At 41.3% G+C, this 12,394-nt stretch overlaps 1 protein-coding gene across 1 annotated transcript in view; it reads right to left on the bottom strand.

The window, feature by feature from the left end:
* The window catches only part of OCA2 (OCA2 melanosomal transmembrane protein), a 481,450-nt gene that overhangs the window by 287,317 nt on the left and 181,739 nt on the right, over positions 1 to 12,394 (bottom strand). Inside the window, exons 12-14 of the mRNA XM_049614148.1 lie at positions 7,241 to 7,388; positions 5,226 to 5,283; positions 2,593 to 2,701 (exon numbers count right to left, since the gene is read on the bottom strand). Coding sequence (XP_049470105.1) covers positions 2,593 to 2,701; positions 5,226 to 5,283; positions 7,241 to 7,388 — 315 coding nt within the window. The remainder of the gene's footprint in view (positions 1 to 2,592; positions 2,702 to 5,225; positions 5,284 to 7,240; positions 7,389 to 12,394) is intronic.

Here is a 12,394-nt window from a genome sequence, read left to right as displayed (position 1 = left end):
ACAGAATCCCCCCTAGGATGTCTTGTAGGGCTGGTTTAGTGGTGATGAATTCCTTCAGTTGTTTGTTTGGGAAGACCTTTATCTCTCCTTCTATTCTAAATGACAGACTTGCTGCATAAAGGATTCTTGGCTGCATATTTTTCCTATTCAACACATTGAAGATTTCCTGCCATTCCTTTCTGGCCTGCCAAGTTTCAGTAGATCGGTCTGCCACTAGTCTTATCAGTCTCCCTTTATATGTTAGAGCATGTTTATCCCTAGCTGCTTTCAGAATTTTCTCTTTATCCTTGTATTTTGCCAGTTTCACTATGATATGTTGTGCAGAAGATCATTTCAAGTTATGTCTGAAGGGAGTTCTCTGTGACTCTTGGATTTCAATGCCTTTTTCCTTCCCCAGATCAGGAGAGTTCTCAGCCATGATTTGTTCAAGTACACCTTCAGCCCTTCTCTCTCTCTCTCTTCCTCTTCTGGAATTCCTATTATATGGATATTGTTGTATTTGATTGCACCACTTGGTTCCCTAATTCTCCCCCTCATACTCCTGGATTTTTTTATCTCTCTTTCTCAGCTTCCTCTTTTTCCATAATTTTATCTTCTAATTCACTTATTCTCTCCTCTGCCTCTTCAATCCGAGCTGTGGTCACCTCCATTTTATTTTGCACCTCATTTATATCATTTTTATGATACTATTTCTTAGTCCCTTGATCTCTGTAGCAAGAGATTCTCTGCTGTCCTCTATACTCTTTTCAAGCCCAGCAATTAATATTATGACTATTATTCTAAATTCGTGTTCCGTTATATTGCTTAAATCGTTTTGGATCCATTCGTTAGCTGTCGCTACTTCCTGGAGTTTCTTTTGAGGAGAATTCTTCCATTTCATCATTGTGGATAGTCCCTGGGGTGGCACAAAACTGCAGGGCACTTCCCCTGTGCTGTCTGGAGTAACTTGTGTTGGTCAGCAGGGCCACAGTCACACTGATGTCTGTCACCAGCCCACTGCTGGGCCACAGTCAGACTGGTATGTACCTTAACTTCTCATCTCCTAGGGGCAGGACTCACTGTGGAGTGGTGTGGCCCCTGTCTGGGCCTCTTGCACACTGCCAGGCTTGTGGTGTTGCTTTGATGGGATCTGGCATATTAGCTGTGGTGGATCCACAAGGTGCACAGGGGTGGGAGGGGCAGGATCAGCTCGGTTTGCCTTTGGTGGTTCCCTGCAGGAGGGGCCCTGCAGCACCAGGAGAGAGGCCAACCCATGCCCATTCGGTGAACAGGTTCCCTTTGGGTTTTTGGCTGGGGGATGGAGAGGGAGATGGCACTGGTTCACACCTTTGTTCCCTGTTGAGCTGAGCTCTGTCTTCCAGGGTTCAACACCTCTCCCTCCTGGTGTCCTCTTGCCCTCCTGCTCTCCAAGCAGAGCTGTTGACTTATAACATTCCAGATTTAAGTCCCTCTGGCTGTCAGAATTCATGCAGTCCAGACCCTCCACTTTTGCAAGCCAGACTTGGGGATTCCACCTTGCCGGGTGGGCTGCCCCTCCACCACCCCAGCTCCCTCTTGTCAGTCCATGTAGCACGCACCACCTCTCTACCCTTCCTACCCTCTTCTGTGGGCCTCTTGTCTATGCTTGGCTCCAGAGAGTCTGTTCTGCCAGTCTTCTAGCATTGTTCTGGGTTATCTAGGCAGGTGTGGGTGGAATCTAAGTGATCAGCAGGACAAGGTGAGCCCAGTGTCCTCCTACGCCACCTTCTTCTAAAGTTCCCTACCATGAAGTACATTTTGGAAGTGGTTTGGGTTTTGTTTTGTTTTGTTTTAAGTAATAACACCAATAGAGAGAACTGTTAAATCAGAAAAGAAAAAAAAAACCTAAGGAATGTGGAAAATATTGATGAAGAGTGGAAAGATGCCAGAGTTAACAAGATATCTTGTGAGCTCAATTTTCAAGACAGTCATGTCTCAAGTGGGAACAGGCCCTACAACCTTGACACAGGGCTTGAGAAATGGAAAGGGAGAGTCACAGCACTGTGAAAGCAAGCAACATACGGGAAAGGGTAGGAGAACAGGTTCTGCTGTGTAGGGAAAACAGAGGCACCATAGGGAACAGGGGGTTGTATAGACCTTTTGCACTCCTCTGGCCCTTTCAGTGCTCATCTAATCCTCATGTCAAGTTGCACAAACTGTAGGACTCTGACCTTGTTGATGTGACCTCCCATCTCTTCTGAAGTGCTTCTCAAGCAACAGTTTAAAGATCTGGTTATCAAGTATGAGAGAGATGATAATATCTACTCCATATTTCTTCTAATGTTAAACCCTGGAGGGGCCAAGGACCCATGCACTAAGACACTAGGGGCTGGAGAGGAATCTTTCTCTCTCTCCCTCTCCCTCTCCCTCTCCCTCTCCCTCTCCCTCTCCCTTTCTTCCAGAAAACAAAAGGAAAGGTAGTGGATAAAGGTTTCCTTTTTTCCATCAAAGATGGCCACCCTCCATCTCACCCTCATGACCAATGTCTGGGAACAAGCTTTGAAATCTTCCCTTCCAGACTGTGATAGCAATTGCAAAGCCTATAGACAAAAGGTAACAAAAAATTAGACTCACCAAGATCAAGATGAACACCAGGAACAAATGAATTGAGAAAGAACATGAAAATAACAAATCCCAACACCATCAGGCATTTGGTGAGCAGAATCCTGTCTGATATCCTGTGCTGTAAGAGAGAAAAACACAACTCATTTACTGGGTACAATCTTCTGTTTCCTGCAATGTGTCCATCATCCTACATGACTTGAATCATTACAGCTTTCTCCTTAAGATGAAAAATACAACATCTTGAACTTCAAAGAAGATGATAAGGTGATACATTATAAAGAAAACTACATATTTGGAATTACAGCATTCAAAACCTTTATTAAAAAGTAAACACAATAAATTTAAAGCATAGGACAATCCTTTTATAAAACACCTGACTAAATAGCTTATCAATATGATGCAGAAAGTGCTCCCAGATACACCACAAGAATTAGGTTAGATGTTGGCAAAACCACTGAGGAAACAACATGTAACTTCCAAGGACCTGGCCACACATTTCCACAGGTGCTACATGCTCATATCCTTTTAATTCAACTTTCCTCCTATTACACAAATCCCTGTTTACGGTGGCACCGAGGTTAACATATTCATGCAGTATATGACTCCTGCTGAAGGCTCCTACTATATCCTTTCATGTTCTCAGGGACTCTGGAAGACACTTGGCAGTCTCATAGCCATCAAGATGACATCATTGGTAGCCTGTGGAGTCGTTCAGGGGTGACGGGAGGTGCCAGAAAACTCTATAGTACCTTCATTAACCTTAAATGGTTAATGAAAGTACTATACCTCCTTTAAGTGGGCCTGAGTCTCAGAGTAAGATGGGGTGAGGTCCCCAGAGGGTGCTGTGCCCCAATGACCACAGCTGTGTGGAGTTGGGGAAAGGAGAGAGATCCAGGAAAACTGGCACAGATGAGCCCTGGGTCATCATTCCCTACCCAAACAGGCCCCTATGTGAATCATGCTCTACCATGTGAACTGACAACTATGCCATGTCCTTTCTTAAGTATGGTCCTGCCAGCACATCTGTCTATGTATATCTAGAATTAGATAGATATAGACATGGATGTGTATATATGGATAGAAAGGGAGAGACAGCGACAGATATTTATGGGTATGCATATGGATAGAGATAGAGGTACAGAAAGATGATACAGGTATAGGTATAGAGATACGGAGACAGATGTGTGCATAGGTATAGATTTTCTCTCTGGATTTCTCTACTCATACAGTTAAAGTTGCTGTCATAAAAACTACAAGCATATTCTTACATGTTACACTGGCTCTGTCTGCAGTCCCTAGCCCCCTGCTCACGAATCATGTGGGCCACCTCCTGATTATCTCTTCCTTCCCCACCTACTGCCAAAGCTTGTGGCTCAACTGGCCCCTACTCATCTTCTCCTTCCCACTTCCAAGGAAGGCCAGTTTGGCTAGATGAGTCTATGATGGTGAATTAGGAGGAAAAGGGCATGGCCCCTCACTTGTTGTAAGGGGAGGCACTATAAACCCTCCATGCAGCCATGTTAATCATAGAACGTAGGTATTACCATGGGCAGTTCTAGGATTGGGAATGGAGAGAGCAGGAAGATCAAAGAACATTCCAGCATCACTTTGCTGGTGTAAGCGGAAATGATCCAAAATGTATTTCTATCTGTTATTTTGAGTGTCTGTCAAATTTTCTCCCTTTGCCTTTCTGGAGCTATCACAGTAAGAACTCTTTCATTTAATACAAGCTCCTTGTTTTTTCCTTCCACTTCTCTTCAATCCTCATCCACCTTGTACACAGAGAGATACACAATCTTTTCCCTAATTCACAGCCAGCACTACATGGTCTAGCAAAGCAAGCAGGATCTGCATAAACCTGGGGCCCAGAAAAGTGTCATAGCCACACCCTCCTTTCCTAACCCCAACCATCTCAGTGGTGCAGAGATTGGGAAGAGAGATCCAAAGGACACATTACCCATCAGGACCACCATACCTAAATTTCTTTATAAAGGGACAAAATGTTCCTATCATAATAAGAAAATGGGTAATCAATCTCTCCCTAGGAAAGAAACTACATGGATTTGAGATTTCACAAAGATATAATGTCTCCCAGCATATCTGGAGCAGAGTTCTCTCAGCCAGGAGAGGGGCACTGTGTTCTCAGATAGGCTAAAAACAGGTCCGTTAAAGCAGGAAAATTATCAACAGAACTCAAAAGTTACAGCCCACCAGAAGCCAGAGCCATATGAGAGAATGTACACCACACACTCCATCTCTGTCCCTAAAGCTGTTCCATCTCACACTGCATGCCTCATCTGTTTCTGCCTCAATCTCCTCATCCACGCAATGGGAACCATAAGACCTGCCTTTTAGGATCAGGAAGAGCTGCAAGAACCTCAAGCACCCAGCCAACTTTCTCTGCAGCTGAATTAACCATAGAAAGGGGCACTCTATCTCAAAGGGTATTTAAAAATTTTAACTTTTCCATTTCAGGACAAAATAGACATATCATGCCTGGAAAATGATTTTTCCCATTTATTCCTAGAAATAACTCATGTCTTGTGTACAACTATAGGAATAAAAAGAGAAATTACTTTCAGTCTTAACTTTTGTGAAGCAAGAGGTGATTCAGAAATCCCTGGGAGAATAAACCACAGTACCTTTTTCTGGAGTTCCTGGATATTCGTCTCCCAATTTTTATCTTCCTGTGAGATTTGTCTAAAAGAGAAAAAGGCAGTCTCATTATTTTCCTGGAGCTACCGAGCAGTGAGATCAGCAAGGCAGCAGTCAGCGCATGTTTAGCATGGACCTTTGGCCTAGATACCAGGCACTAAGTGATGCCTGATTTGGCCACATACTGGGCACACCTAGTCACTGAAGGTGACCAGTGAACTTGGGTTTATGGATTGGAAAAGATATTTCTGTATTTCCAAAGAAAAGTAATACAGGAAATGAATGGAATGTTAATGAAGCAAGTGTGCAAGCATGTGTATGTGTGAGCATGAGCACAAGGAATGTCAGAATAATACTAACCAAAATGTGAACGAGGGGGATGACAGTAAGATACTTTTGTTTTTCTCTTTTTACTTTCTATTTTCCTATACTTTTTTTCAAAATGAAGTTATTTTATATTGACAACCAAACTTATTAAAGGAAAAAACATTAAAGAAATTCCACTTGCTTTAGTGGTGATTTTTATCAATGGAAATCAATTTTAAAGAACTTAGGTGTGCTTCTCCCTCCTCTGGTCATGGGAACCTCTGATCTGATTCAGTCACCCTCATTTGTTCCAACATGCCTTTCGCTTTTAACCTTTCCTAACAGTCCACGATTTCTGCTTTATTTTCTTCCCTATTAACTAGGAAAAAGAGCTATACTGTGGAGAATTTAGTTTTATGAGCACTTATATGCCACAAGTATCAAAAGAGGCTGACTACACAGCCAGAACAGACCCTAAAGGAAATCACAGCAGATGCAGGCAAATCCTGAAGACAATTTTTTAAAATAATACATACAAACAAAATCTGCAGAGCCAGCATCTTTCATTTACAAAGTTTCTCCTTTTAAGATCTATGCCTGTGGTGGAAGTTGGTCCCCAGCCTGCAATTCAGGACCCTCCTGGAGCCTCAGGACACGAGGTCCTGCTTCCCAAGCACCATCTGGTGGAGGTTGGTCCTAGGCTAGGATGGAGCTGAGACAGCACTTTGCTGGAGAGAGTAAGATTCCACACATTCCCTGTAGCCTTCCTCCTGGCCCTACTAAAATAACAGGCTTCAAGACCATACTGGATGACCCTCAAGGGTCAGCACAGTCACCACACCCAGCTCCTGTCCTCAGCCCAGGAATACAGGGCTGCTTTCAGCAAACTTCAACATGTAAGATCATTCACACTACATTCACAGGGATTTGCATTTCCTTGCCTTGACAGACCCCTCATTCTAGCCCAGCTCCCAGCTCTGTGGCAGTAATGATTCAATGTCCCTGAAGGGTAGATATGCTCCTGCTTCTTCTATCAGCTCTCCCAAAGTGAAGACAGGTTGGAACTCAGCACCTCATCAGAGTTGGAGGAAAAATTCATCCCTTCATTTTTACCTTTTACATCTCAGCTTTGATTAAAAGCAAATGACAGGAAATGAATTGAGTAGGACTTAACTATTCTTTGAGGTCCCTGAAAATCAACTACTGGGAGAGTATTTTGTTAATTTCTTTGTTATATTAATTGTTTTTGATTCTTGTTATAGAACAAGTGTTATGTGTGAAGGTGTGACAGGCAGTGCTTGAGTGTGGATTTAATCCCACTGTCACTCTTTCCTAGCTGTAGAACCCTGGACAAGTTGCTCAAATTCTCTGAGCTTCAGTTATGTCATCCTTAAACTGGGGCTGGTACCAGAACATATTCCAGAGATCTAAGTGAGGGTAGACAAAATAATGTGCCACAAGAGACTTACACAGCTTCATTGGCATGAAGCTAGTGTTACTATTTTGTAGTACCATGAAGTACTCTGAAGAAGCATCATTTTAACTTACTTGACTTGTACATTGTATGACATTTAGATACCATGGGAGGTGGTAGTAAATAGGTTATTGATACAATTCAACCATTGAGCACAACTGGTAAAATTGAGAGCCACTGCTATAAACCAAGAGTAGCCCAAGCAGGGTCCTGGCTTGGTACCTGTGAAAGGTATGCAGCCTTCGGGCCAGCAGGTGCTCCAGTGCCTGCACCTTCCCCAGGAGCAGGCCCCGAACCGCTGTTTCCTCTCGGCTGGCCGGGCTGATGCGCTGCGCAGTCAGGCGCCAAACGTGGATCTCGTGCTTCAGTTCTGCAGGAAAGAAAAGCCAAGGCTTGAGTGTCCCACCACCTCAGACATCAGCAGGCACCTACTCCCCTCACAACCTTCCAAGACTACGAAACATATACCTGATGATACACAAATAACCAAGAACCAAACCAAAGCAGTGACTTAGCATTCGTGTTATTGTAATAGAACCAGGAGACAAAGCCCACATTAAAAAATTGCCATGGATGCAAAGTAATGTGATTTTGGTGAGAAATAAATTCTTGAATATACATATCAATGCTATCACCCAACAAACTTTTCCCCTCCCAGGGAATTACTTCTTACAGCCAGGAGTTTGGATCTCTCAGCCAAAATCCAGACACTGTCTAATCATTGAAGTAGATCTAGTGAACATGGAAGATACAAGTGTAGTTCTCAGCAGGAAGGCATCTGATAAGAGCAGGAGGTAGTGAATGCCCTGCCTCCTGACCAGGCCTCCAAGCTGAGCTTGCATCTGTGAAAGAACACAGGTGAGAGAAACATAGACAAACTTATGTAATGCACAAATTAATAGAATGAGGCAAATTTTACTCATCATTTCAGACATCTTCTGGTATAGAAAAGAGGAATGAATTGTCAATTCATTGGCTCCTAAAATATCAAAATCTTTTATGAAAATTTATACTTAACCTCTATTTTACAGTTAAAGGTGCTACAGAAATTTCTCCAAATATCCACCAAAAAATATAAGGAAGAACAGTATTTTCATCAATCACCTCTTATGTGCAATGTACTATACCTCATATCACAAGAATTCAACATGAGAAAGACAGAACCCTTTGAAGCAGGACTAGAGCACTTGACAACTAGCTCAGAGCAGAGGCAAGGCAGGCCTATTATCTAAATACTGAGAAGTAGCACGTACTTGTGGTTTAATGACTAGGAAAACACCACTGTTTAAGCCCCCTCTATTCAGTACACAAGAGTTGATTACATACTATGTGGCAGAGCTATTGCAAATTGCATCAAGATTCAGAAAAGAGAAGTGGGAGAGAATAGGGGCACTAAAATTATTTCAGTTAACACACGCTTTTCTCTAAAGACCTAGCCTTACAAAGATGACAACTCTTTGGAAGTAAGCTATGTAATGTGTTTTCATCAGTTCATATTGACACTTTGTAGTTTGCCAAAATAAAAAATAAATAAACTTGGGTATAATTCAAAATCTTCTTCAGAGAAACATATCTATAATTTCCTTTCAGAGAGCCTCATATCTCATTAAACAACCTATGAGGTTATGATAACATTAAAAGGAGGAACAGGAGGAGGAGAAAATCGAATAAACTAGACTTCTGAACGACTGAGCACAAAAATATCACACAGGGACAGGAAAGGAGAGATGAGGTCATGCAGAGGCTTCAGTGAAGGTGTTTCATCCAATGCTGTGAACCACATTACACAGAAGATATCATTCAAAGCCCATCCATAAAGTACAGAGACTTTCCAGCCTGTCTTTCAAGGCATAGGTGATGGTCACTTTCCCAAGTGGATCAACTTTAAAGAGCTAAACAAGAGCATGGCTAGTCTCTGAGGCTAGTCCATGCAATGAAGGCTGGGAGGCCTCTCCCCATCGATGTGTGGAGAAGCAGAGCCTGGGAGTCACTGCTGCATCCATGAAACTGGCCTTCCAGGTCCCCAGGGCTCCTTTCTGCAGGTGTCCTTTCCAGACGCAGCCTCAGCCGCTTTGTGTACACCTAGAGCCTAGTTGCCTTGTAATGTATCAAATCAAACAGGAGGAGCTATTCTCCCCAGATAATCCCCATGCATGAATCCTTAGGTAGTGTACTTTTGTTTTCATCATTTTGGAATGAAATACATCATCACTTATCAGGGAATTTAGTTGAGAGATTTTGCCCAGGGAAAGGAAGCTCACTGCCTGTACCGAGAACCCAAGTGCATTTGCTCCTCAGTTCTCAGGCTTCCTCCACACCTCTTCTGCCATCTCCACACCCTCTCTTCTCTGCTAATCTCTAAGACTATGGTTTCAATGGGCTACTTGAAATTGCCCTCTGCATCTTGTGCTGTCAGGTTCACAGGTAAACATTCCATCTTCCCTCCACAAAACTCTCTCTCCTCTCACTTTCTTAGTTTTTATATGACACCATTCATCTTCCAGGTATGTGAGCCTGAAATGTCATTTTGGTCTTATCAATGCCATTCTTCACTATTTCTACACTGACATTATTGGGAATGTCAGATACCATGCTAGATGCTAAAGGATAAAAATTAATAAGTTACAGGATTGGTCTCCAACAAGTTAGAAAGAGATAGAAGATATGTCATAAGTAAACATGAACTAGGGCAGTACTGGGCCACAAAAACAGTTAAGGATATACTGGTATAGTTCTTGTTCCTGTCTCAGGTCAACCCTCCACTTGCTCCTGTCTCAGGTCATCAGTTTGTCCAGGCCTCATCTCCTCACACTTACTGACTCTGATTCCTCCTCAGTAACCTCTAACTGGAGTCACTTCCTACCAATCCACCCACGGTTAGTCATAAAACACTGCTTATTCTATTTTATAGATAGATATATATAGACAGATACAGTTATATAGATAGATATATAGAAAGAAGACACTTTATCTATCTTTATATTTACCTATCTTCTAGGAAGATAAATATATCTAGGCTGATCTATCTAGAAAGATAGGGTAGCAAATACACAGACAGACAGATAGATTCCTTCTTTCAAATTGGTTTACCATGGCTTGCAGAATAAAGCCAAAGGTCTACAGGAAAGACTCTAGATCCTCAAATGGCAAGTGCTTTTGTGAGCTCTGACCCGCTATATAAGCTCTTACCTTTTCCACGCTGGCCCCTGACCAGGAGATATCATCAGATGTCTAATCTCCACCTCTCTGATTACCTCCTGTCCCTATGTTCCTGAGCTTTTCAACCAACCTCTTATAGCATTACTTGGGGTTACCATATACATGATACAAAAAGGTGAAGACATTACCATGTGGGATGTGCTCTCTCACAGGATGTGGGGACTGCCAGAATGCCTAGAGGAGGGTCATCCAGCTCCAAGTGCTGAGTTTCAGGGGAAGATGCCAAGGCCAGGAGTTGAGAAATGGAATTATACTACTGTAATTTTCTTATAGTTTCTTATAGTTTATGTTAAGCAGTATCACTTGAAGTCAGTAGTATAACTATCACTAAATTCACAAAACACAACTATAGCCAAAAATGTAACAGCAAAAAGAAAAGATAAAATGAAATATTTTTAAATATTCAATCAATTCAAAATAAAGCATAAAATGAATGGGAAAGGATAAAGAAGAGAAGGCACAAATAGAAAATAACATGATGATACACTTTAATCATATTATTAATCATGTTAAATATAATCTAAACGTACCAATTAAAAGAGAGATTATCAGGAATTGGATAAAAAAAGCAAGACCCAACTGTTAGCCACTTCCAAGAAATTCACTTTAAATATAGAGATAAGAGAATGGAAAAGATATACTACCCTACAACCAGCCAAGAGAAATCTGGAATTGCTACATTAACAACAAAATAGATGTCAGAGCAAGAATATGAATATAGATATGGAAGCTCACTTTATAATGATAAAGGTAAAGGTATAATGATAAAGATAAAATCTTCAAGAGGAAATAATCCCAAATGTTATGTACCCTAGTAACAGAATTTTGAAATATATAAAGCAAAAATCATAACTGTAAAGAGAAATAGGCAAATCCACAATCATAATTAGAGATTTCTATTTTCATCTCCCAGTAATTTATTGAACAAATGGATAGAAAATCAGCAAGAATAGGGGCACCTGGATGGCTCACTTGGTTAAGTGTCTGACTTTGGCTCCATTCATGATCTCATGGTTCATGATTTCGAGTCCCAGGTTGGGCTCTGTGCTGACAGCTCAGAGTCTGGAGCCTGCTTCGGATTCTTTGTCTCCCTCTCTCTCTGTTCCTACCCCACTCGCACTCTGTCTCTCTCTCTCTCTCAAAAATAAATAAAGGTTTAAAATATTTTAAAAATAAAATCAGCAAGAATATAGAAGACTTGAATAATTTTATCAGCCAACTTGACCTAATTGACCATACTGACAAAATTTCACCCAACAACAGCAGAATACATACTCTCTTCTGGTACATACAGAATATCTACAAGGCTAGACATTCTAGCCATAAAACCATCTTAATAATTTAAAAAGATTCAAGTTTTACCAAGTATATTCTCTGGTCACTCTTAAATTAAATTAGGTAATTGGAAATTCTCCAAATATGTGGTAAATAAGCACTTCTAAAATATCCAAGGATTAAAGAAATCAAAAGGGAAATTAGAAAGTAATTTGAACTGGATGGAAATGAAACAAAACATACAAAAATTGGTAGGAGGTCACTAAAGTAGTACCTGGAAGGAAATTTAGAGCACTGAACACCTATATTAGAAAAGAAGATATATATAAAATTAATAACTTCAACCTCTACTTTAAGAAACTAGAAAAAAAAAGAGTAATCTCAGAGTAAAAAGATAATAAATATCAGAGTATAAATCACTAAAAGAGAAAAATTTAGAGAAAAATCTATATAATCAGAACCTAGTTCCTGAGATCAATAAAATTAATAAAACTCTAACCAGACCCATCAGAGAAAAGCAGAGATAGGAGAGGATTTAAGATTGTGGCTCAATAGGGGGACCCTATGCTTGCCTTATCCTCAAAAAGCTAGACAGATATCAAATCATTCCAAATGCCCAAGAAATCAATCTGAATCCTGAGAGAATAAACTGTAGAACTAGAGTGAGAAAAGAAACCACATTGTGGAAGGTGGTAGGTGCAGAGACATGATTCTGGGGAGAAAAGAATCATGGGTGCTCTGAAGGGGAGGGAGCCTTGATCTTGGAGACAGAATAGAGGCAGATAAACAGAGAGAAAGCAGCACACAGGGGACTTCACAACAGAAACACTTCCCCAAAACCACTGCCTGGGAAAACTGGAACAGCTGATTATCACAAGTTTT

This window comes from Panthera uncia (assembly GCF_023721935.1).
Source record: "Panthera uncia isolate 11264 chromosome B3 unlocalized genomic scaffold, Puncia_PCG_1.0 HiC_scaffold_1, whole genome shotgun sequence".
NCBI classification, from domain to species: domain Eukaryota; kingdom Metazoa; phylum Chordata; class Mammalia; order Carnivora; family Felidae; genus Panthera; species Panthera uncia.
The sequence above is the reverse complement of the archived record's forward strand: the minus strand, read 5'-3'. Positions and strand labels throughout refer to the sequence as shown.